The sequence below is a fragment of the Nelumbo lutea genome, chromosome 1 (assembly GCF_056320005.1).
Source record: "Nelumbo lutea isolate HS-2025 chromosome 1, American lotus-T2T, whole genome shotgun sequence".
Classification (NCBI taxonomy): Eukaryota; Viridiplantae; Streptophyta; class Magnoliopsida; order Proteales; family Nelumbonaceae; genus Nelumbo; species Nelumbo lutea.
The window spans coordinates 217,317,596-217,344,023 of record NC_142684.1 but is presented as its reverse complement, the minus strand read 5'-3'; the positions used below and the strand labels follow the sequence as shown (position 1 = coordinate 217,344,023).

At 38.7% G+C, this 26,428-nt stretch overlaps 1 protein-coding gene across 12 annotated transcripts; it reads left to right on the top strand.

Moving 5' to 3' along the window:
* The first annotated feature begins 276 nt into the window (after nucleotides 1-276).
* Nucleotides 277-26,428, top strand: LOC148881015 (Tetratricopeptide repeat (TPR)-like superfamily protein). 12 transcript variants are annotated; one of them, XM_088963214.1, is made up of 12 exons: nucleotides 1,322-1,422; nucleotides 1,725-1,829; nucleotides 2,145-2,375; nucleotides 2,823-3,096; nucleotides 3,917-4,067; nucleotides 5,092-5,268; nucleotides 5,515-5,737; nucleotides 5,822-5,913; nucleotides 21,928-22,063; nucleotides 24,633-24,964; nucleotides 25,166-25,265; nucleotides 25,689-26,428. In XM_088963214.1, the coding sequence occupies exons 1-11, from the start codon at nucleotides 1,337-1,339 to the stop codon at nucleotides 25,219-25,221; spliced, it is 1,863 nt and encodes a 620-aa protein (XP_088819340.1). In that variant the 5' UTR covers nucleotides 1,322-1,336; the 3' UTR covers nucleotides 25,222-25,265; nucleotides 25,689-26,428. The 12 variants fall into 12 exon arrangements, with proteins under 12 accessions (XP_088819342.1, XP_088819344.1, XP_088819345.1 ...); XM_088963218.1 differs by lacking the exon at nucleotides 25,166-25,265 and having other exon boundaries at nucleotides 278-1,422; nucleotides 1,725-1,773; nucleotides 2,246-2,375; XM_088963209.1 differs by lacking the exon at nucleotides 25,166-25,265 and having other exon boundaries at nucleotides 1,175-1,327.

The window sequence follows — 26,428 nt, the reverse complement described above, 5'->3', positions numbered from 1 at the left end:
CAAAAATCCAAGGTAAGTAGAAACGGTGGGATAGTTTAATTGTTTAACAATTTACACTCGTGCTCAGACTTTGTAATTCGGACTTATTAAGTGAATATTAATACGTTAAATTTCTTAAACTATCCTTATGATTTAGCTGATTGACTGAGAGTACACTTATTGTTTGAAAATTGAGTATCCCTATTCTTTTCTGGCAATTGACTACTGTTCCGTCAAAACCTGTTTAAAATTCTTTTAAAACCCAATATTACCCCTACCTTCCCCCAAATTCATTTTGGAGAGAATGGAAAAAACACTATTCATCGTCTCTTTCAACTCTATGCACAGCGGCAGCGGTCCAACATCGACCCTCTCCACCTCCGGCCAGGTCTCTTCCCCGATCTCTCTCTCCTCTTCCCCATTTTCCATCTCCGAACTCCCTTGTAATAACATCTAGCCTAATATCCAGATAAAAACAGAGCCAAACCACCCTAGTTTGACCACCACCACAGAAATACAAAAGGCCAACAACCACTTCTATTAAAACAAGCACAAACGGAGAGAACACCGTCTTGGTTAACCTCTGACTGGTCTCTAGATATATTGGCTTCCCATGTTGCCGAAGACCAGAAATGGGAAGGGAGGCAGGAAAGCAAGGATCAAAAGGTTAGGTTTTGTGTCAGCAACAAAGTTTTCAACAAAGCATTAAAATCCTTTCTTCGTTTAAGGCAGTGAAGGAGAGAGACAGAGGCCTATCTCAATTCTGATTTCTTCCTATGCTTTCCTTTCATTTAGAAAAGATTGAGACAACGGGAACCCTCGGTGGGTTTCATAGAGCAGAGAGGAGAGGAGAGGATGTTGGAGGACAAAGCTCTAATTGGCACAAACCGGGATCAATCAATCTAGAGAGATTGAATGATCTTAGATCGATGGAAACGACTCTCCTAGTTCGGTTTTCGCAGGCGATTCCGGTCCAGTTGCTACATTGAACTCAACCCACCTCACCAAACTTTGCTTTGGATCGCTAATGGAGGATCTAAACCTGAGAAGCGAACCTCTGTCTTCAACTCAGGCCCAACATAGAAGCTTGTCTGAAAACATGAACATCGGAGATTCAACGATTCAAGATAGAATAAGTTGAAGCACGATTTGGGGATGAATTTCTTCATCTACTGCTACAAAGTTGAAGACCGAAGCACAAGAAAACCCAGAAAGCTTCCATATTATCTCTTGAAACCTGCCTGCTCGTGTTCGTTGACATTCACCATCGGTGGAGAAGTAGGTGTCGTTGGGTTATTCAGCATGAGCCTTCGATGAGGAACAAATTGTTGTTATTATTGTTGTATAGGTATAGTACATGTCAGAATTGTTGTTGACTAGAAAAATCTCTTTGAGAACCTCCGCACTGATCTACGGAACACTGGTCGAAGAGGGGTACCGCTGGTTCGCACCCCTTCCCTCATTTATTTTTGCATTTTGGATTATTGTGCAACTGCTGAAATCATCGAGTTCAGTGTTCCTTTTCCTTTTTTTTTTTGTTTTATTTTGAAAGTTTTAAAAAATAAAGAGTGAAATAGTCTTTTTATCTTTTTATTAACGACGTTAACGGTAAGAGAAGAGTTCAAATGTAAGAATAGACTTGGTCAATTAGCTAAATCATAAGGGGTAATTTAAGAAATTTAACCATATTAATATTCTTATCTAACCGCGTCTGACAAACTCCTCAAACTGGTTGGACTGGACAGCTGCGATGGCAATTTCTCTGCGTCTCCCTTCACCTGCTTGTGTCAACGGGTACTACCCATATTCCCATCTCCCTCCTTTCCCTTGCAACCTCTACTTCTTGAAGTGTAATCTCTTTCTCCCTTGTTTCACTTATCTGTGATCATTATTTCAAATTCTTTTCGGTTTTCCTTTTTCTTTTTTGTTTTTTTTCCTGAAACCGATTTGCCTCCTCGAAATGATTCCGTTTTGTTTTCTTTTTTACTACTTCCTTTATTCGTTTAATTTGGGCGCATGAATTTATCATCTCCGATTGAGTTGTCTACCTACATGTTACCAAATGGAAATGAGGTTTACTTTCGGACTTGTAGGTACATGAATTCATTTTTTTTTTTCGTTTGATGCATATTATGCTCATTGATATTCTCTTTAATGTGTTTCAGAAAGGACCTTTTGTTGCACTCTAACCATGATAGACAGAAGGCTGTGATGCATTTCTATGTTCATCGTCGAAATAAGAATTTGAATGTCAATCTGTATGCAGTGCCTCGTAGAAGTATTTCCAATATTCGTGTCGTAAGATGCTTCAAAACAGATGGCTTAGCAGAATTTAAAAGAGCTCGCGGAGAAGATTATGTTTCTTCTACCGCTATGGCCCCAAATCACTCCCAAAGGTGGGGAACACTTTTTTATACAATTAAGTATTTGTGATTATGAGTTCTACTCCGTAGCTTATATTTGTGCTTAATTGCTAATATTGTCAAATTTAAGACCCTACCTGACATGGTACAGTACAATTAAGAGCAAAGAATTACCCTCACTGTCAAAATAAGCGTCGTAGTCAACCTACGACTGCTCGCACCTTTAGCAAACTTATTTCCTTGCATAGATAAGGTAGGATGTGTAGAAAAGAACTCAAATTGACATGACTAGGATTTTTCACACACGTACGCTCAATATTGTTGCTGCATGCCATCCCTACTTGTAACCATTTAAAATTTTTTGACGTTGGAATCTTTCAAGGATTATTTGTGACATTTTATTAATAGATTTAGTGGAAAACACTTTGATTTGCAATTGTATCTTGTAATGGTAATTCTTGATGTGTTTAATGTTTGCAGGTCTAAGACATTGCTGGATAGGTCAAGTAAACCCATGGATGGTATGAATGATTTTGAGAGGCAGTTGCAGGAATTCTTTGCTGAAGTTAAATCCATGCTTAAGTTGGGAAACAAAGATGATGCTATTACTCTGCTTCAAGCAAATTATGAAGCAGTAAAAGAACAGATAGATGCAGGAGTGAAAGACATGGAACAAGCTGCTATACTTGACATCATTGCATTGGGATACATGGGTCTTGGGGACTTTGTACTTGTTGAATCCTTGTTAGATATGGTAACTTCTTTTGCTAGTTTTTAATTCTAGTGATGTGCAATAAGATGGAACTCGTTTATGCACATATAAGTATACGTATGTTCATGCATACATATATCTATAGATCATATGTGTTTTTAATAATAAGAGTGGAAATCAGGGAACACTTAGGATTGGAGACCAAGAGGTATCTAAATGTGACCTATTTGCTTACTTTGGTTTGATAATTGATAACAAAGGAGAGATTGAGGAGGATGTTGCTTATAGAATTAGAGCAGGATTGGCAAAGTGGAGGGGTGCATCCGAAGTCTTAAGTTATAGGAGAATATTACTTGTGCTAAGAGGAATATTTTGACAAAAACATTTAGAAGGCCAGCAATGTTGTATGGAGCAGCGTGTTGCGAAATCAAGAAACAATATGTCCAGAAAATGAGTTTGGCAGGATGTAAATGTTAAGATATTAGATTTGAACCTAGTAGACAAAGCAAGAGAAGTTCAGGAGGCTCAGTGAGAGAGCCAAAGAAGATACAGGTTTCAGACTGAGAACCTTGCTTTGAACAGGAAGTTCCTGCCTAAGTTCTCTTGCTTGTGGCCGTCTTATTTCCTATTAGCCTTCCCAAAAGTGTGAAGACTCTAAGTTCTCTTTTTTTCCTATGATGTACCATTCCTTCTCTTTATGGGTATTCCTGTATTATCTTTAAAATAGATTATTACCTTTACCATGTAATGAATTATTATGCTTATCAAAATAAGATTTCAAGTATAATACTTTTAGTGGTGGTGATAAAAATCTGTCTGTCTTTTCTTATTGCCCATTTTAATTTTTTATTATGAACAACAGATGAATGAGATTGTTTGCAGCGTAAAGAATAGTGAGCCACTTCTAGATTCACTGCTGATGCATATGGGATCTATGTATACAGCTTTGGGGAAGTTTGATAATGCTATGCTTGTCTATAGGAGGGGCCTAGAAATCCTAGAGAATTTATATGGTAAGTTTACTTTTACTTTTTTTATTTATCCTATCAAGTTGCATGATTGTATCTTCTTTATGGAGACTTAATTAAGGTATTCAATTGGTCCTTCCTTTCTGATCTACTAGATTGGTTATCACATTACCTTCTATTTAGGCATGTGTGCAGTTATGATATGATAGGAAAATATCATGAATACCTTCTATTTAGGCAAGGTACATCATAGATTTTCTAGTTTACATGTTTTAACTTTCCTTCTGTAAATACTCTTTAAGTCTTAATAGCATTTGTTTCCCTTTGTTAATTGTTATTACTTATTACCTGCTTTTTCCCCAAAGTTTTGCAAGGCAAATGCAATGCTTAAATGTTTTCCATTTTTATATTTAGTTTGTGAAACTGTGTCAGGATCATCATTTGTGTTGAAGCAAAATCTTATGCTCAACTTCCAAATCTTTTCTTCTGTTGTATCCTCACTTGATATTACCTTCTTCTTGCTTTTGCGTATATAATAATTATATGCTTAGGCAAGAATTAGTTTTATTTACTACAGCAATAAAAAAGATTGATCATATAATGAGTATCTCACCATTGTATTTTTTCCCTTTTAGAACCTTGTTGGCTGAGTGTTTCTTTATTATTTCTTCTGCTCTATTCAGATATCTGAGGGTGGGCCTTGGCGCAATGGTTGGTTTCTCCATTGTGACCTGGGTGACCGGGGTTCAAATCTTGGGAACAGCCTCTTTGTATGTGCAGGGGTAAGGTTGCGTACATCTGCCTCTCCTCAGACCCCGCATTAGTTGAGCCTTGTGCACTGGACTGCCCTTTGCTCTATTCAGATATCTATGCTTATATTAGGGCCATTTTTGTCCTTCAGAGGACTATGTTAGGCAAAAGGTTTTTCTTTCTTTTAATAGTTTAGATGGTTCCCCTTTGCTTTAGCTCCTATTGTGCCGGTGCATCTTTGTTCAGAAATCTTTGTAATGTTTAGGAGTTCGTTGAAAGTGGAAAATGTGTGATAGGATAAAATTATCTTTTATTGCAGGAAAAGATAGTCCTTTTCTTGTTATACCACTTCTGGGGATAGGAAAAGTGTTTGGTGCAATTGGGAGGGCTACAAAAGCAGTAGAGATCTATAAGCGGGCATTGAATATATTGGAAACAAGCAGAGGTGCTGACAGTGAAGATGTTGTGCTACCTTCCCTCCTCAGACCCCACATTAGTTGAGCCTTGTGCACTGGACTGCCCTTTGCTCTATTCAGATATCTATGCTTATATTAGGGCCATTTTTGTCCTTCAGAGGACTATGTTAGTCAAAAGGTTTTTCTTTCTTTTAATAGTTTAGATGGTTCCCCTTTGCTTTAGCTTCTATTGTGCCGGTGCATCTTTGTTCAGAAATTTTTGTAATGTTTAGGAGTTCGTTGAAAGTGGAAAATGTGTGATAGGATAAAATTATCTTTTATTGCAGGAAAAGATAGTCCTTTTCTTGTTATACCACTTCTGGGGATAGGAAAAGTGTTTGGTGCAATTGGGAGGGCTACAAAAGCAGTAGAGATCTATAAGCGGGCATTGAATATATTAGAAACAAGCAGAGGTGCTGACAGTGAAGATGTTGTGCTACCTTTATTTAATCTCGGCAATCTCCTAATCAAGGAAGGAAGGGCTTCAGATGCTGAAATTTATTTTAAGAGGTTATTTTGTCCTACATGATTATTGATATTGTCTTGACAATTTTACTGGTATTTAGTATCTTCATCTTCCTTTTCTCTTTTCAGAATTTCAAGCATATATATGAAGATTTATGGAGAACATGATGGAAGAGTAGGAATGGCTATGTGTTCCCTAGCCCATGCCCTGTGTGCAAAAGGTAGTTCTTTTAGGTTCTTGTTTTTCATGCTTGTAGTTTCTCTCCTATAAATGGTACTTTCTCGTAATGTGAAAGTTGATGCGTTTGTTCTGCTGTTATTATGTTATTATTAACCATTGTTGCATGAGCTCTACTAAATGGATGACCTCTCCATTTTGGGCATGCATCGGATTCTGATGCTCCACAGATTCCTGATGATGTTTCTATGTGGCATTTTCTTTCTATATCATAGATTATTTAAGATATCTCTCATATCAAATATTACTTTGTACTATAAAGGAACATTTTTTGCAGGTAGATATTTTTGAAACTCGAAGGTAAACTATTTTATTTATATACCAAAAAATACAAAAGATAAACCCTGTACAATGAGATGATACAACCAAATAACCCTTTTTAGAAAGCCCAAATACATTCAATTTCTATTTCCTTACAAAAAGAAAGTCCCAATTAAAAGAAATATTAGTGTCGTAGTTTTCAAGGCACCGAGGCAAGGCTAGGTGATAGGGAAGTGCCTTGTCACCTAGTAGCCTAGGCAATGGGATGTTTTGAATAAAAACCATGAATCCTAGTGTTATTCCCTAGGTTCCAACAAGCGGCAACCATCTTTCACTATTAATTATCTATAATCTTCTTAAAAATGTATAAACTTTATTTTAAACATAGAAAATCTTAATATTCATGAAAGAAAATGGAAGAAAGAAAAGAAATTTCAGAAAATAAAGGGGTTGAGCCTCTGTTTTTGTCCTAGGAAAAGAAGGAAAAAAGAAATGAAGAAGAAAATTAATATGTGTTGAATTCATAAAAAAAAATCAATGTGTTGATTGACAAAATATCAAGTCTGTTGGTTGGACAAAAAGAAGAAAATTAGTATGTCTTTGAGGGTTCAGGACAGTTTACATCTTGATTGAACAAACTAGCAAATGCAAGAGCCAGAACAAATCTGATCTCTAAACTCAGGCACAATGGCAGGAAGATAGACATGTTAGGCTGCCTTGGCATTTCTTGATCGTCATAGTAAGGTAATAGACCTTAGAGGTAGTTTTTATTTTTTTCATACGTTAATGGGTTATTTTTATATCATTTGGGGTATGAAAAAGGCATGCACTTATTAGGCGAGTTGATTTTTCATTTGATTGTTAGCATGTTTGTGTCCTTTCATAGAGTTGCAAAAAAGTGTTGTGATCATGTGAATTCATCGAAACCAAATCACCCAAGCATGTACTCATTTAGTGACTTGGTTTTTCATTGAATTAATAGCATGGTTGTGTTTCATCGGAGGGTTGCATGAAAGCGTTGTGGTCGTGTTAGTTCATCATTCAACATATTAGGCTACCCTAATATTTCTAAATTGTCATATTAGGGTAGTAGACCCTAGAGGCAATCTCTATTTTTTCATATGTTAGTGTCATTTGGGGTAACAATAATAGGATGCACTCATTGGATAATTTGACTTTTCACTTTATTAATAGCATGTTTGTGTTTTAAGTAGAGCGTTGCAAAAGTATTATGACCATGTGGAAAGCTATTTATGTGTTTCTGCAACTCTTAAGGATTTGTTCCCTTCCCTTTACTTAGTTTCCTTGTACAAAAACAAGTGTGTCTCGGATTTTATTGTTCCTCCAACCCTTCTATTGAATCATAATTGGGATTTTGGTTTCTGAAGAGTTAAGGGATGCTGAAATGGTAGAGTTGAATGGGCTTTTGCAACTTCTTGACTCTGTTTGCTTGGACCCTACCAAACCGGATAGATGAGTGGTCGATCAAGACTACAATCAGTCTTGAATTTGAAAGTAAAAGAAAAGGATTTCAGAAGAAGAAAAGAAGAAGAAGAGAGGGAGAAGTAGAAAAACACGAAGGGTTTTTTTAGAAAAGAGAGAGAGGGTCGAATTATTCAGATCTGCCAACCCACTCTTAATATTTATATGTTGACTAATTGTAAAAGGGCTGAATTGCCCTTATTGCTTACATGGCAAATAAACTAATAATAAAGCTGAAATAACAAGCTGTAACAACAAACTGAAATAACTACCAACTAACACTGACATAACTAACAAATATATATATATATATATATATATATATATATATATATATATATATATATATATATATATATATATATGCTGTGCTGCCATACGAATACAGTGGGGACCACAGTAGTGGGGTCCACATCAGTGTTCTCTACACTCCCCCTCAAGTTGGGAATAGATATTTGTCATTCCCAACTTGCATAGGTCTGCCTCTAATTTCTTCCTTGGAACAACCTTGGTGAGAAGATCTGTGAGCTGCATGCTGGAGGTGATATACGGGAGACATACTTCTTGAGATGCAACCCTTTCTCTGACAAAATGTCGATCGACTTCGATATGCTTAGTTCTGTCATGCTGTACCGGATTATGAGCTATATTAATAGCAGCTTGATTATCACAATACAACATTAAGGGCTTCTCATAATCAATACCCAACTCTTCAAATAATGATTTCAGCCACACCATTAGCCATAGATCTATATTCAACTTCAGCACTAGAACGAGAAACAACACTTTGTTTCTTACTCCTCCAGGAGACAAGGTTACCTCCTACAAAGGCACAATATCCAGAGGTAGACCTTCTGTCATCAGCACTCCCAACTCAATCAGCATCTGTATAGACCTCTATCTTCATGTGATCATTATTCTTGAATAATATACCTCTACCTGGACATCTCTTCAAGTATGCTAATATCCTCTCAATTGCGAGGAGGTGAGTAGTTCTAGGAGAGTGCATGTATTGACTGACAATGCTGACTGCATAACTAATGTCCGGTCGTGTGAGACAAAGATAGATGAGTTTTCCAACCAACCGTTGGAACATTACTTTCTCTTCAAGAGGCTCTCCACCCTCTACACTGATCTTGTGATTCTGTTCAATGGGTGTGTATCTGCAGGCTTAACACCCAACTTTCCAGTTTCTGCTAATAGATCTAGAACATACTTCCTTTGAGAAATAAAGATCCCGTGTTTAGATCTAGCAACCTCAATACCCAAGAAGTACCGTAGCTCTCCCAGATCTTTCACTTCAAACTCTTGATGAAGAAGTTGTTTAAGAGACTTAATCTCACTGTTATCATTCCCTATCACCACAATATCATCCACATATACAGCAAACAAGGTCAAGGAAGAGTCTACTCTTTTAATGAACAATGTATGGTCTGACTGGGCCTGTACATAACCGAATTTTTCAAGGGCTTGTCTGAATCTCTCAAACCAAGCTCTAGGGGACTGCTTTAGTCCATACAAGGTTTTATTCAACCGGCAAACCTTCTTACCTGTCTCTGCATCATAAAATCCAGGAGGTAACTGCATGTAGGCTTCTTCCTGTAAGTCTCCATTGAGGAAGGCATTTTTAACATCCATTTGGAACAAGGGCCAAGAATAACTGGCTGCAAGGGATAACAAAACTCAAATAGTGGTCATCTTTGCTACTAGAGCAAAAGTCTCCAAGTAGTCTATATCATAAGTCTGAGTAAATCCCTTTGCAACTAACGGGCCTTATACCTTTCAATGGAACCATCAGCATTATGTTTCACAGTTATCTACATCCAACCGGTTTCTTTCCTTTAGGCTGGTCAACTAGCTCCCAAGTATTATTCCTCAGAAGGGCATCCATTTCAACCTTCATTGCATCTTTCCACTCAAGAACTGACAAGGTTTCCTGCACTGTTCTGGGAATAGGAGTATTAGTAAGGGATGCGAGAAAGGACCTGTAAAAGGGAGGCAGGCGATCATAGGACAAAAACTGGGAAATGCAGTGAGCTGTGGGTGTGGTGCAACATCGTTTGCCTTTACGAACTGCAATAGGGAAGTCAAGGTCATCCAAAGAAGGCAAAGTAACAACAGTGGAAGGTATCTCAGTGGGACCTGGATCTGATAAAGGGACTGTAGTACCTAGATCTGGATCCACAGAAGGAATACAGAACTGCAATAGGGAGGTCAAGGTCATCCAAAGAAGGCAAAGTAACAACAATGGAAGGTATCTCAGCAATAGTGGAAGGTATCTCAGTGGGACTTGGATCTGATAAAGGGATTGTAGTACTTGGATCTGGATCCGCAGAAGGAATTGGGGCTGGCCTGGACTGCTGATGACCGAAATCAACCTGCCTCCACCGCCTGTGATAGACTCTCAAATCCTGACACCTCTGACAACCTTCCCCATTACATCCCTTGTCACTCAATGGAATGGGTAAAGGAACTTCAGATGAGTTAACCCCACTCTCACAAACCCCATTCTCACTACTCTCCCCCTGAGGAGAAACCCTAGGGTAATAGGGTACCTCCTCAAAGAAAGTAACATCCATCGAGACAAATCTCCTCCCGGAAGTAGGTTCATAGCAACAATAACCCTTTTGAGTTTGTGCATAACCGAGAAAAATGCATTTGGAGGCTTTAGGATCAAATTTGGAACGATGAGGTCCAAGAATCTGAACAAAGCAAGTGCAACCAAAGGTTTTAAGGGGAATAGTAAATAATTCTTCATCGGGGTATAGAAGGGTAAACAGAGGCTTCATGTCAATAACCTGTGAAGGAACTCGATTAATGAGGTACACTGTTGTAAGAATAGCATCGCCCCAGAAACGGATAGGCACATTGGAGGTAAACATAATGCTTCTAGCCACCTTCAATATGTGCCTATTCTTCCTCTTGGCAACCCCATTTTGCTGTGGTGTATAAGGACAAGTACTCTGGTGAATAATCCCATGATCAAGTAGATAAGAGGCCAGTGGCTTGGTAAAGTATTCTTTCACATTATCGGATCTGAGAATTTTGATTTTGGCCCCAAACTAGGTTAAAATCATCTGATGAAAGGTCTGGGTCAAAGTAGGAACCTCATCTCGAGAACGCATAAGGTAAACCCACAAAAAACGGTTATAGTCATCAACAAACAACAAGAAATATCTATACCCCCCCCATAGAAGGGATGTGATACGGGCCCCAAACATCGGTGTGCACAACATCAAAAGAATTACTACTTCTTTTATTACTCAAGGAATAAGATGTTCTACAATGTTTTGCAAGCTCACAACTCTCACATCTCAAATTTGACATCTGAACATACTCAAACAAATTAGGAAACAAACTCTTCAAAGACCGAAAGGATAAATGACCTAACTGATTATGCCAAAGCATAACCGGACTAATAGACTGAGAAACAAAAGACTTCCTATCTTCATGATCTTTCCAATGAGAACTCTCTCCAAGCAGATAGATCCCATTCGTTTCACGGCCAGTCTCAATCACCTTCCTTGTCTCCAAGTCCTGAAAAATACATCGGTCAGGAAAGAAGGTTACTGAACAATTCTGATGTTTTGTAATACTATTGACTGAAAGTAAGTTGGTAATAAGCTTAGGAACATGCAAAACTGAAGATAAGGAAATGGTATTAGACAACTTGATGTCTCCCTTGCCAGAAATGGGAACAAGGGAACCATCAACAATTGATACTTTATCTCTACCAGAAGATAAGTGATAGGTAGTGAACAGTGATGGCAAGCTAGTCATATGGTCAGATGCACCTGAGTCTATTACCCAACAATATTCAGTGTTACCTGGAGCTGAAGCATGGTAAGCTAAGGTCCGAGTACCTGAATGAGCAAAGGCTGATGTGGAAGGAGCTGATGATGACCGAGATGATTGAGTTGAATTCCCAACTTCCTTTTCCAACTGTGTTAGGGCAGCCCGAACATCAGCTAAGGTGCCTAGAGGCATGCCTTTTGTGCCCGATGAGGATGCATAATCGGTCATATGGGCATTACTCCTTTTGTTCCTCAGTTTTGCTGGGACTAAATGAGGGTGGAGCTTCCAACATGTGTCTTTGGTATGCTTAGGTTTCTTGCAAAGTTCACACACTAGATCCCGCTTATCTTCCTTCTTCATATCCCTTTCTATATCACCCCTAGACTTAGGTTTAACTGCTGCCAAGGCTGGTGGGAAGGGCTGATGCTACATCATAACCTTTATCCTAGTCTCTTCACTATGCACCAATGAGTAGGCTTGAGATAAGGTCACACTGTCCCTTGTTAGTATTTGCTGTCTCACAATATCATAATCAGAATTCAGACCAGCTAGGAATTCAAAAGCCCTATTAGTCTCAACCTGCTTTCTATGAGTCTGTGCATCCTTCTGACTTTCCCACTCAAGTGTTTCTAGGTGGTCAATTTCATGCCACAAAGATTTGAAAGTAGAAAAGTAAACGGAGACTGGTTTCTCTCCTTGTTTAAGGTTATTAACCTCACACTTCAATTCATAGGCCCTAGCAACATTAAGGGGTTGGGAGTAGGTCTCTTTCATGACATCCCAAATTTCCTTGGCTGTTTTTGCCCACAAATAGTTTCGGCTGATATGTGGCTGCATAGAGTTGCACAGCCATGTCATAACCAAATAGTTCTCCTGAACCCATTTGGTATACATTTAGTCCTCCTTAGATGGTTCTTTCACAATCTCCCAATAGGTAGCTAAGTTTTCCTCTACCCCCAATAGCCATCATGGCCGATTGGGCCCATTTTAAGTAGTTGGATCCATCAAACCTCACAGTTGTAATCTGAAATGCATTCTCAGACATATTACTAGAATTGCTAGTCCCAAAAGCACCTTCCCCCTGATTCTTGAACTTCATTCTTGGTTAAGAATTAGCAATAAAAACTTTTGAAGCTGCTGTAATAGAAAACAACACCTAAACAACTGATAACAGCTGGCCTAGGTCTTCCACAAACAAGGGAAAAACAGAATTCTGTATGAACCCAGTTCAGATCTGATCTGAAACCAACGACAGTTCTGAATTTTAGGGTTTTCTCTCAAAACCCTGAAGAGAAAAAAAAAGGTTTTCCAGCCACACCTCTCAGAATAGACCAAGATGGTTCTTTCAAGGTTATTCTCAAGCAGAAAAAACTTACTTTATGAAAGAAGATCTCTGGCCGCCACCTTCTGTCTGATGCAGAACCCTAATCTTGGGGATCCGAAGCCCTTTTTAATTCTTCCTGACTACTGGAACTCTCCCAGCCTTCTACAATCTTCTTAGTAGTAGCCGCACACTACCAATAGCCTCCAAGAATCAGCCGATCCTCCTTCTTAGTCTTCCAGCCCTAGGCAACTCTCATGTGGTTGGCTGGATCAGACTCACATGAGAAACCCTAATCCTTGCTCTGATACCAAGTAGTCGATCAAGACTACAATCAGTCTTGAATTTGAAAGTAAAAGAAAAGGATTTCAGAAGAAGAAAAGAAGAAGAGAGGGAGAAGCAGAAACACACGAAGGGTTTTTTTAGAAAAGAGAGAGAGGGTCGAATTATTCAGATCTGCCGACCCACTCTTAATATTTATATGTTGACTAATTGTAAAAGGGCTGAATTGCCCTTATTGCTTACATGGCAAATAAACTAATAATAAAGCTGGAATAACAAGCTGTAACAACAAACTGAAATAACTACCAACTAACACTGACATAACTAACAAAAAAAATATATGCTGTGCTGCCATACGAACACAGTGGGGACCACAGCAGTGGGGTCCACATCAGTGTTCTCTACAAGATGTATCTTGGTTCCTCACCCTGAAGGTCTTTTTTCTTCTGCCTCTCTTTTCAAGTCTCTTTGTTTGTCTTCTCCTCCTCAACCTTTCCCCGTGAAGGAAGTGTTGTGTCAGCCTATCCCTACAAAAATTGGAGCCTTTTTGTTGACTACGGGAAGATCAACACTATGGACATGCTACAAAAAAGAAGACCCTTCTTATGCTTATCTCCAAACTGGTGCACCCTTTGTAAAGGAGAGATGCATAGAAGTGGTGAGAGATTGCATACTGGTAAGGGTGATACATTGACTAAGGACCACTGGTTTTTTCTCGTCTTGGTCTTTTGGTGATATTTGTAGAAATTGGGGGTCAGTGGCCATAAGTTCTTTCAAAAAAGAAAAAGAAAAGACTTGTGGAGAACCCCAATTGCAGACTTCATAAAATTAAATTTTGATGAGAACAATCAAGATAACCCGGGTCCTTCAGTCATGGGAGTGCTGAGAAATAAAGAAGGGATTATCGTTGCACCATTTTCCGGTCCTGTGGGAGTGGGGATTCCATTAGGGCAGAATTGTTTGCTGCTGTGAGAGGGCTACAGATTGCAAGTGAGATGGGCCTAACAAATTTGGAGATTGAAGGGGACTCAAAACTGGTGATAGGGTGGTTGAAGGATCAAGAGTCTATTATTTGGTATTTTATGGATGAAATGAGAAAGTTTACATGGATAACTAGAAACATGAACTTGAAAATCTCTTGGGTTAGGAGAACAATTAATGTCATGGCAGATGGGTTAGCTAAACAAGGGGTCAATAGGGGCAGTTTGTATTGGGCTCAGCTGTAATTGTTTTTGCTACTTTCTTTTATTAAGTTTGTGTGAGAGGTAACACCTCAGGCCTCTCTATGGGATACTTGTAATGCTTTTTCTCTTGATATTTAGTAAATACTTGTTTACTTATAAAAAAAAAAGTATTATGACCATGTGAACACATCAGAACCAAATCACCCAGACCCAGGCAAGCACTCACTGGGCCTGGGTGATTTGGTTTTTGTCAAAGTAAGGCAGTGGACCCTGGAGGCATAATTTTCAAGGTGTCAAGGTGAGGCTAAGTGATGGTTTTTTTTTTTTTTTTTGAATAAAACCCATCTTTCACTATTAATTGTCACCTACTCATCTAGGTGATGGTTTTTTTTTTTTGAATAAAAAAACATGAATCCTAGGGTAATTACTTAGATTCCATAGCATGCAGCAACCATCTTTTGCTATTAAATTTCTATAATCTTTATAAAAAAAATGTATAAGCTTCACTTTTTTTTTTTGAGAGAAGATAACTGATTTCGTTGATATCAAAAAATGGGAGGGGAAAAACAAAAACAAAAGACAAAGCCCACTAAATTGGCAATGTATGAGCACTATACAAAAAATCCCTTCCCAGCTCAGATTTAGCTAGACTATCAGCCACTTGATTTAATTCTCGAGGAATCCATCTAAAGCTGCAGTATAAACAAGAGGCAACCTCCTTGATTTCTAACAGCAGATGGGATAGCTTCCACAGGTCCAGAGTCTGCCCTGAAGCCCAATTTATAACATTCCTCGAATCTCCTTCCACTGCAATGAAACAGAGCTGATGTGATTTGGTGATTCTGAGGCCTTCCAGGAGGGCCCTAGCCTCTGCTTCAGAAGCATTAGCAGCCTTGGAAGGGCCACTATAGGCCCAAATCGGTTCTCCATTTGCTCTTTGAATCAGACCTCCTATTCCAGCATTTGAGCTGTCCTCTGCAAATCTCCTAAAGCTGCTATCAAAGTTCAGAGTATGCTCATAATCTTGTCTTGGGGTGATTTTAAGGAAAGGCTGAGGGTGAAAAGGGGAGACTAACAATAGGGCAGGCCAATTCCATTGTATTTCATTCTGGTTGATACTCTCAAAAACTTTACTATTCACCACCCAGCTGCTAATGTTAGTCAGGATACGTTCTCGAAGAGTCTCCTAGGAGGAGTAGCTCTCCTAAAATAATCTCTTATTTCTTTCCTCCCAGATATTCCACATGACGGCATGAACAATTGCTTTCCAGAAGCAGCTTCCTCTCTTGCCCGGAATCGTCTTTAGCCCTTGCTAAGAGTTGATAAACTCCATAACAGAATTAGGGGGAGTCCAGCTGAGCTTGCCTCTAGCTAAGGAACCGAGAAAGAACTGCCAAAGACTTCTGGCCACAGTACAGTTAATAAGAAGGTGCCCAATAGATTCCTTATCATTATAACACATCAGACAAATAGAAGGAGAAATATAGCAATGTCCTGAAACTTCTTTTGGAGGTTGTCGCAAGTATTCAGCTTTGAGCAAGATGTCTCCCAAACCATGAAGGAAACTCTAGAGGGGACTTTTGGGGGAGCTGTAGTTCGGCAGATCTAGAAGAGGAGGGAGAAGAGAGGAGAAAAGAGAGGAGAGAAGAGAGAAAAGAGAGATTTACTCCCAAGAAGTATAGCTGGCGGTGCCTAAGTTAATATTTATACTTAGGGCGACAACTCATAAATAATACACTGAGGAAAAGACAAAAAAAGCCCTTAGTAGGCCACAGGCTTCTACATACACATTACAACACTCCCCCTCAAGTTGGAGCATATATGTCAATCATGCCTAACTTGTCACACAGTTCATTATGTCACAAATAGAGAAGACCCTTTGTAAGGACATTAGTTGGTTGTTCCTTGGAACTAATGTAAGGAGTACAAACTTCCCCCTTTTCAAGTTTCTCCCTTATGAAATGCTTGTCGACTTCAATGTGCTTGGTCCTGTCATGAAGAACTGGATTGGCTGCAATATTAATGGCTGCCTTGTTGTCACAATAGAGAGACATTGTGCCATAACCTGAGAGACCTAACTCTCCAATCAAGTTCTTCACCCATAGTACTTCAGCAACTTCATGTGCCATGGCCTTATACTCGGCCTCAACACTAGATCTGGCCACCACACTTTGCTTTTTGCTTCTCCAAGTGACCAAGTTTCTACCAACAAAAGTACAATATCCACTGGTTGATTTCCTATCATCAACTGCTCCAACCTAATTTGCATTTGTGTAGACTTCCACTTTCATATGATCATGTTTCTTGAAAAGTAACCCAGTTCCTGGATACTTCTTTAGATACTTGAGTACCCTCTCAACTGCCTCTAGATGGGAGGATGTTGGTGCATTTATAAATTGATTGAGGACACCAACAACATAAGCTATATTCGGTCGAGTCATTGATAGGTAAAGGAGTCTTTCTACCAACCTCTGAAATTTCCTAATATCTATCACTGGTTCTCCGGTACAATTACCAAGCTGATGGTTTTCTTCAATAGGAGAGTCTACAGGTTTTTCTCCTAACTTTCCTGTGTCCTGCAAAAGATCTAGGACATACTTCGGGAAATGTAGATGCCCCTTTTTGAGCGGGCAATCTCAATACCAAGGAAATAACATAGTTGTTCCAGATCTTTCACCTCAAACTGCATAGCAAGGGATTCTTTGACCTTTTTAATCTCAGAGTCCCAATTCTTTGTAATCACAATGTCATCAACATAGACAACTAATACCACAACATTCTTCTGGTTTCTCTTGACAAATAGAGTATGGCCAGATTGGCACTACTTGAACCCAATTTGCTGTAAAGCCAAGTGAAATCTACTAAACCAGGCCCTTGGGGATTGTTTCAAACCATATAAAGATTTTTTTAGTTTGCAAACTTTCCCTTCACACCCTTGTGCTACAAACCTAGGAGGCTGAATCATGTAAACTTCTTCTGCCATATCCCCATTTAAGAAAACATTTTTGATGTCCAGTTGGTGGAGCTCCCAATCAAAGTTAACAACCAAGGATAGTATGATCCAGATAGTGTTCATTTTAGCAACTAGGGAAAAAGTCTCTGCATAGTTAACCCCATACACCTGAGTATGCCCTTTTGCAACTAGCTTGGCTTTATACCTTTCAACCAACCCATTTGCTCTATGCTTTACTGTGAATACCCACTTGCATCCCACTGGCTCCTTGCCTTTGGGAAGATTCACCAACTCCCAGGTATTGTTTTTGTGAAGAGCACTAATTTCTTCCTTCATTGCCTCTGTCCATTCAGGTATAGATAAGGCTTTTGCAACACTTTTGGGAATAGAGACGGAATCAATGGCAGTCAAAAGGCATGAAATGCGGGAGCAATGTTTTCATAGGATAAAAAATGAGCAATAGGATGCTTAGTAGTACATGATCGAACCCCTTTTTATGAGCAATTGGGGCATCAAGATCATTAGTAGGATCATCAATAGCAATAGGTTCAGTCATATCAAAGGGAACAAGGGTACCTGGATTTTCCTTCAAGGAGTTAGAAGGTGTTGGATGTATAGTCTCAAGTTGCTCCATAGCCTTCGAATTCAGCAGCCCCTTATGGCGTCTTAAGAAGACACGGAATGGAGAGGAGTCAGGAATAGGGGGAAGAGGGATTTGAGGAGCCGGAGCTTGCCTCTCCTCCTTCACATTATTCTCCCCCTAAGGAGAGGCTTGAAAGAAGGGTTCTGACTCAAAAAAGGATATATCCATAGAGACAAAGTACTTAGAGGTGACTGGATTGAAGCATTTGTAGTCCTTCTGGGAAGAGGGATAACCCAAGAAAACACACGGAACAGATTTGGGGTCCATTTTACCCCGGTTGGGAGATAGATCATGAATAAAGCATTTACACCCAAATGCACGTAGAGGAATGGAAAATAAAGGGGATTGAGAGAAGAGAAGTTGATGTGGGGCCTTGTATTGCAGGAGGCGTGATGGCATATGATTAATAACATAAGCTGCAGCCATCGCAGTCTCAACCCAAAACCGTTTTGGAACATGCATGTGAAGCATCATACCACAGGCAACTTCGAGGAGATGGCGGTTCTTCCTTTCGGCTACTCGATTCTGTTGTGGTGTTTTGGCACATGAGCTTTTGTGAAGAGATCCATGTGAAGAGAAAAACTCAGCTAAGTCATGATGGAAATACTCCTTTGCATTATCCGATTGGAAAATTTGGACTTCAACATTAAATTGAGTGAAAACCATGCGATAGAAATCTTGCACAATCTTGGGTACCTCTTTTCTCGAGTGCATAGGATATAGCCACGTGTATCTTGAATAGTCATCAATAAAGTTGATAAAGTACTTGTACCCACCCTCATAGATATGTTAACAGGGCCCCAAACATTAGAAAAGACAATATGGAAAGGCAAAGTAGATCTTTTATTATTTGATGGAAAAGTTGTTCTACAATGCTTACTCAACTGGCATGTTTCACAATGCAAACTAGTAAGAGACACTGACTTGAACAATTTAGGAAACATAACTTTCAAGGACTCAAAGGACAAATGCCCAAGGTGATTATGTCATAAGACTATTTGTAGGCTGACTCATAAGACTCACAGATGCTGATGCTACAGGGCCAACTTTATTCTCCAAGATGTAGAGACCATCAACCATATGTCCTTTACCAATCGTCCTCCCTGAGGTTAAATCCCGGAAAACACAAGAATGAGGAAAAAAAGGTTACACAACAGTTTAAAGACTGAGTAATAGTACTTATAGATAACAAATTGATAGGAAGTTTGGGAACATGAAGGGTATGGGATAAGACAAGGCCATCAGGAAGAGATATAGATCCCTGACCAACAATGGTGGATAGAGACCCATCAGCCAGTCTCACTTTATCCTTTCCAGAAAGAAGAGTGTAGGTCTGAAAGACTTACTGGTCATATGGTTTGATGCCCTTGAGTCAATGACCCAAGGTGACTCGGGAGCAAAGGTACACACATGAAATGCAGAAGCACTTTTAACTGATGCAGAAGCAAATGAGGTAGAAGGGGTAGGAACCGACCTGTCCAACTGCCCGAGTATCCTACCATACAATTCCAAATGATCTCTGAAAGAGTTGATGATGTCTTCCTTGGGATCAAAACCACTAGGATGCTCTTGAGAAAACACTGTAGTTTGATTACTTTGCTGATAGTCTTGAGTGGCTAGATTTGCAGAACTAAATTTCTTCTGAGGAGGCTTCTTTGAAGTGTCTTGATTTTTGGTTGCCCACTTGGGCTTACCTACTAATTCCCAACAGGTTTCTCGAGTGTGTCTAGGCTTCTGGCAGTGAGTACACCACAGTTTGTCCTTATCTTCACTTTTCCTTGGTTCCCCCTTTTTCATTCCCGTGTTATCCCCTCAGAAACGTTCATGAGATTTTTCCTGGTCTCTTCAGATTGGACTAGAGCATGCATTTCCTGAGCTGAAGGAAGTCCCCTACTTCCCAAAATCTGCACCCAGAGAGCCTCATAAGCCGGGTTCAGCCCATGTAAGAAAGCAAAAACCCACTGTTGGGAGACAAGTTTTTTATAGTCCTGGGCATCTTCATCATTCCTCCAGTCAATGGTCTGATAATAGTCTAGTTCCTTCCAGACAGATGTAAGGGCTGAGTAGTATATAGATGCTACGGTCACCTTGTCTACACATAGATGATTCTGCTTGAAGTTGATAAATCTTGGCAAAATGCCTCTGTTCAGAATAGGTGTCCTTGGCTTGTTCCCAAATTTCACAAGTTGTGTCAGCCCATATGAAAATTTTCTGTACATGAGGTAACATGGAGCCTAACAGCCATGACATAACTATGCTGTTCTCTTGATCCCATCGATCATGTTCAGCAGTACCAGACTTTGGTTCTTTTATTTTTCCACTTATATAACTGGCCTTCCCCCTAGCTGTAACATAAAGTTTGATGCCTTTGGACCATTCTAGATAGTTCAGGCCATCAAATGGGGTAATAGACAGAGAAAAATTCATGCTGTCCATTCCCCCAATTAGGTTTCCTTGCTGTGAAGTAATGCCAGCGGTTGTTGAATCCTCAGTAGCCATTTCCACAGAAATATTACTGCTGTTTTTTAAAAAACCAATCTGATATAGAAGGTTTTTTTTCCCTGAACAATAAGTAGGCTCCAAAAACACAGGTTTGACAGTACTGTAGGTCAAAGATTCTTAGTTGAAACACTTCAGTTTGCAAAAAAAGGATACAGCTAGTCTATGACTTCAGAACTGTGACATTCACAGTGGTCAAAATTTACTTATGAGTGTAACAGTACGTACCTTCCACGACCCACAGCACATAATAAAAAACCTCAGAAAGGACAATTTTCAATGCATTCGGCTGCCACCACAAACTCAAAAAAACCTTATACTGCATTCGGTTGCCACCACAGATCCAGATATCATTTTTTTAATGCATTTGGCTGCCACCACACCCTTCTTCTTGGTACAGCGATCAAGAGAGAAGAAGAAAATAAAATAAATAGTCTGAAAGTTGCACCCAGAAGAAGCACACGATGGAGTCTTTCAATCAGAATAGCTTTTCCAGAAAAGGAAAGAGAACCAGGTCTAAAAAAGTTGCGCCCAGATCAGAGCTCTGATACCATGTAGTTCGGCAGATCTAGAAGAGAGGAGGGAGAAGAGAGAAGATAGAAGAGAGGAGGGAGAAGAGAGAAAAGAGAGATCTATTCCCAAGAAGTATAGCTGGTGGTGCTTAAGTTAATATTTATACTTAGGGCAGCAGCTCATAACTAATACACTGAGGAAAAGATAAAAAAAAACCTTAGTAGGCCGCAGGCCTCTACATACACATTACAATAGGAGCCAAACCTTTTTTGCCCGGAAAAGGAGAGGGGGGTGGGTTGGTAGTTAGTGCTGAAAGAAGGAAGAGGTAGTGAAGGATCCATGTGGGGTTAAAGACATATAAGCTTGTCCTCAGAGGAGTGAAGATGAACACTTCTGAGAGTAAAGAATGTAAAGAGGTGATTTCAGATAATTCTGAGTCTCTAGCTCTCTACGAAAATTGAGATTAAAGGAAAGGCCTTCTGAACCTCTTATCAAGGTTGCAGAAATGAGAGCTTGCTTATCACGCACTAGCCTAAAAAGTGAGGGGAAGGCTTCACAGAAGGGATTATTTCCCCACCAAAGGTCTGTCCAGAATTTAACAGTGTTCCCTTTTCCTACTTTCAGTCTAATAAAGGGAGAGAAGGAAGCAAATGAATGAAGAATACCTTTCCAATAAGCTTCACTTGAAAATATAAAATCAACATATTCATTAAAAAAATTGAAGAAAGACAATAAAATTCAAGTCTGTCTTGGCTGCCTAACAACCAACTACCGGCACTCTGCCTACCTAACAAATTATAATTATTTCATGGTAAAGGTGAACCATAGAAAGAATGCTCATTAGCTGTTTAGGGTTCTGCTGATGTATAAAGTCAACTGTTTAGTGAATATTTTTCAACTTGTATACCAAAAAAAAAAAGTTGTTACATTATAAAGATATCAGGGCCATCAAATGTTTTTTTCTTTTTTCTTTCTAAAAATTTTCCATGCTATAACTATTCACAGGAAAAAGATCCTCCACGACATGCTAAATGGTTCCATCTTCTTTTATATGTCATATTCAGGAAATGTGGATGAAGCCATCTCTTCTTACAGAAATGGTCTTAAGGTTATTAGGGATTCAAAGTACATGGCTTTAGATGATGACATTATGGAGAAGATGAGGATAGATTTGGCAGAATTACTTCATGTCGCAGGAAGGTAAAGATTTCATGTTATATCTCATGAAAATTGTTCTGTAAGAAAATAGAAGCTCTTGATCTTTTAATGAATGCCATATTTCTTCTTTTTTCCATTTGTTTTATTTGTAGACATACAGCACCATTTTTTCTTATTTCAGTATAGGATCATTTCTTGAAATCAAATCATATAATATTACGAGTTGATTGCTTGTTTGGATCTTACTGCCGAGAACTTTTTTATAAGGGCATCCACGTAAAGTACAAATGCAATTCAACATTCAAAATTATGAATTGTATTTGACCCACAATCCGAAAAATCATGTAATATATCATTTGTTCCTCTTAATATATGTTCCTGTAGCAAACTTTTACTTGTGATATAATGGTCTTCCTTTTTATTGTTATGCTCTTAAGTACTCATGTAAAAGACTAGAAGGCTTGGTGCACATCAATTTGTTTCCTCCCCCTGTGGAATGATGTAATTTTAAATGTGCATTAAGACCTTTAGAGAGGGTCATGTATCTCTCCTCATTTCTACCCCTCTCTCCTATATAATGACTTAATTTGGTAACTTGTGTTACTTCTATATCTCTGGATGTATTAAACTCATTATATGCATGTTGGATTGTTTGGTAGATGTGGAGATGTGGTGAATTGGCTAAAAATCATGTACTAAGCTTATTTACCTCTATGCCTAACTGGCCAACCAAAAGAGCCAAGATCATGTGGAAATGTGGTAGGGCTGCGGTATGTTGGACTGTTTGGGAGGAGAGGAACACAAGGATATTCTTAAATAAGGAGAGAAGATTGGAAAAAATCATGGAGATTATCCACATTAAGATGATACATTGGTTGAGAACATTGGAATTGTTTAAAGTTTTCTCAGTTGATGAGATGACAAGGATCTGGAAGGAGATTGCAGATTCAGGCTCAAGTAGAATGAATTTAAACTCTTGCTAGACTCCACTTCATGGGTTTACCAAACTGAATTTTGATGGTAGCAGCATAGGCAATCTGGGGCCTTCTGGAGTAGGGGGAGTGATAAGGGATGAAATAGGGAATTTGTTAGCTATGTACTCTGGTCCGATTGGGGTGGGAGGTTCCTTGAGGGCTGAGATTCTAGGAGCTATTGAAGGGATACAAAGGGTCAAGGAAATGAATATTAAAAAGTTGATTATAGAAGGTGATTCTGAAATTGTGGTGAATTGGCTAAAAGAGAACGGTTCAATGCTCTGGAAATACAGCAATGAAACGAGGAAGCTCAAGTGGCTCACCAAGGACATGAAATTCATTGTACATGGATAAAGAGAAGTGAAAATGCATTGGTAGATGGTCTAGCTAGGCAAGGGGTAAACAGAAACACTATATTTTGGGCTGTTTTGTAATTGCTGTAATTGCTGCATCGTCAGGATGTTCCTTGGGTAGTTGGGAATTAAGATTCTTTAGTTCCTTCCCTTGTAATTCTGATTCTCTCAATCATTAATAAAATTTCATTGTTATTGATCAAAAAAAAAAAAAAAACTCATTATATGCATGTATGCATAGACATATGCACACAGATGTCAGTGGTCCAAAGCTTTGAATATTTAAGTTCGGAAACTGACACTCCCACTCATTTTTTGTACTTCATGGTGCAATAAAAACTTGGGACAAAACCTCTCAGCATGAGCTTTCTCTTGTTTTCGTTTTTTTATATACATGGATAAAGAGAAGTGCAAATGCATTGGCAGATGGTCTAGCTAGGCAAGGGGTAAACAGAAACACTATATTTTGGGCTGTTTTGTAATTGCCGCATGGTCAGGATGTTCCTTGGGTAGTTGGGAGTTAAGATTCTTTAGCTCCTTCCCTTGTAATTCTGATTCTCTCAATCATTAATAAAATTTCATTGTTATTGATCAAAAAAAAAAAAAAACTCATTATATGCATGTATGCATAGAGATATGCACACATATGTCAGTGGTCCAAAACTTTGAATATTTTAAGTTTAGAAACTGACACTCCCACTCATTTTTGGTACTTCATGGTGCAATAAAAATTTGGGACAACCTCTTAGAATGAGTTTTTCTCTTGTTTTTGTTTTTTTTTGTTTTTATATATGTTTTGTTGGTTCTTTCATTTGTTTAGAGGTGGCATAGGAGATAAAACCTCCCAGGGAGAGTTTTCTAGAAGCATTTCAAGAAGCATATATATACAAGGAGGGTCACCAAATGAATGAGATTAAGAAGCAAGATGTGCAGGACGAACCCTTGGAGGCAGAGACCTTGTACTCGTTTGTATTGTATTCACTTTTTATAGTTGAAGGAAAATGCAATGTCTTGTGTACAATTACAAGGAAAAAATTACTTGTTGTATGTATAACCATGAGAAATTGGCTAAATGGATTATCCAAAAATCATTTTAATTGAACATAATAGAAACTTATCCCAATTACATTGGATTTACTATATAACTCCTGCTCTCCATTCAAGTTCAACTTGATCAGGGCTCAGGGGCCATATGTTCTAGTTATCATAAGCATAATTTTCATCTTCATTCTTTTTTAATTTGCACTCCTTATGTTCTCATCATCTATATATCTTTTTCCTTAGGGAAAATGAAGGCCGAGAGCTATTGGAGGAGTGTTTGCTGGTGAGTGAGAAGTATGAAGGGAATGAGCATCCGAGTACAGTGACCCATCTTCTAAATCTTGCAACCTCTTATTCACGCTCGAAGAATTTTGTGGAGGCTGAGCGCTTATTGAGGACAAGTCTGCGAATAATAACAAAGAGCATGGGACCTGAAGATCCATCAATTACCATCCCAATGTTACATCTTGCTATTACACTCTATCATATGAAACAGTTTGAAGAGGCAGAATATCTGGCTCTGGAAGCTGTGCACATACGTGAGGAGGCATTTGGAAAAGAGTCTCTTCCAGTTGGTGAGTGTTTTTTTTCTACATTTTGCCTTGTTAGTAATTTGGTTTCTTGGCCTAGTATTGCACCCTCTATTTGAAGAATCAGCTGATTTGACTTCTCTTTTAATTTTTTTTAATTAGTGGAAGTCATAATAATTTTTCCTGAAATGACATTTTTACTTCTATGAGAGATTAAAAGAAGAGGGAGAATTGAACTTTTGACAGATAATATTATGAGTTTCAAGTTTCTACATCTACCTCGAGCACCATTGGGAATATGATGTCAAACCTCAAATCTTTAAACAGAACTCAAGACTGTATATAGGTATATTTTTTTGTTCTGGCAGTATATGCAAATAGTAAAGTATTTGTTCTACAAATACTGATATAAATATTTGTTCTATAATAATTAGTTATAAATTAACATATCTCATTAATTGTATCAGATACCTATAGGCCAGGACAAAAATAGATGCAAGAGTAGATTGTAACTTGACATATATCAGATGTTCACTGTAATTTTCTTTTGCCCCATTTTCAGTCATGCATCATTAATAAAATCTTCTTGATTGTGTTGGTGACTCAAAAATAGTTCAACAAAGGTCATACTTTATCCCTCTGAGCTAATTCTAACTGATATTAATAATGTAATTATCCTAAATGTGGTTGCTATAGCTCTTTATTTGAATTTCTTGACAGAAGTAAATGTGCTTCATCTCCAATAATATTATCTCTATTTGCATGGCAGGGGAAGCCCTTGATTGTTTAGTATCTATTCAGACCAGAATAGGGACAGATGATAGTAAGATATTGATGCTGCTGAAGAGGGTATTGAGCATTCAGGAGAAAGAGTTGGGATATGAGAGCGAAGATGCCATGATTACACTGAAGAAGGTAGTTTTCTATTTGGATAACTTGGGGAGGAAAGATGAGAAATTACCTTTACAAAGAAGATTATCCATGTATAGAACAAAGCATAAGCAAAGTGTTCGATGGTAATGCTTTTTAATCCATAGATGCTTTGTAAATTTCGAAAAGCTGGTTCTAGGTGGAGCACAATTCCATTAGTGTATATGGACAGTGCTAGTTGCAGAAAGCTTCATGGCAGCAATGCTTTGGAACACCCACACAAGACACATCAGGTACAGGGGTAAGTTGGGCCATAACACGATGTTTCTCGTATCCATTATGACATTGGTATATGGTATCCAATACAAGAATCTTATAGTCTGTAAATGACTCTATCTCTGGCTAGTTATGGCAGAGACTTGGGATCAAATCCTGCCACCAAGGTTCGGGGGTTATGGGTATGGGGGGATGGGTTGGGTTACCACCCGTTGGAGACCCGGTCTGGATGGTGACTGCTGGAACCAGAAATTGGCAGTCAAAACAGGTTTTCTTTATTGCTCCATTCTTTAAAATTACTTCTGTAGTCAGAACCACTGCCATCTCTCCTCATCTACTTTTTTTTTTCTCATCGAGTCTAAA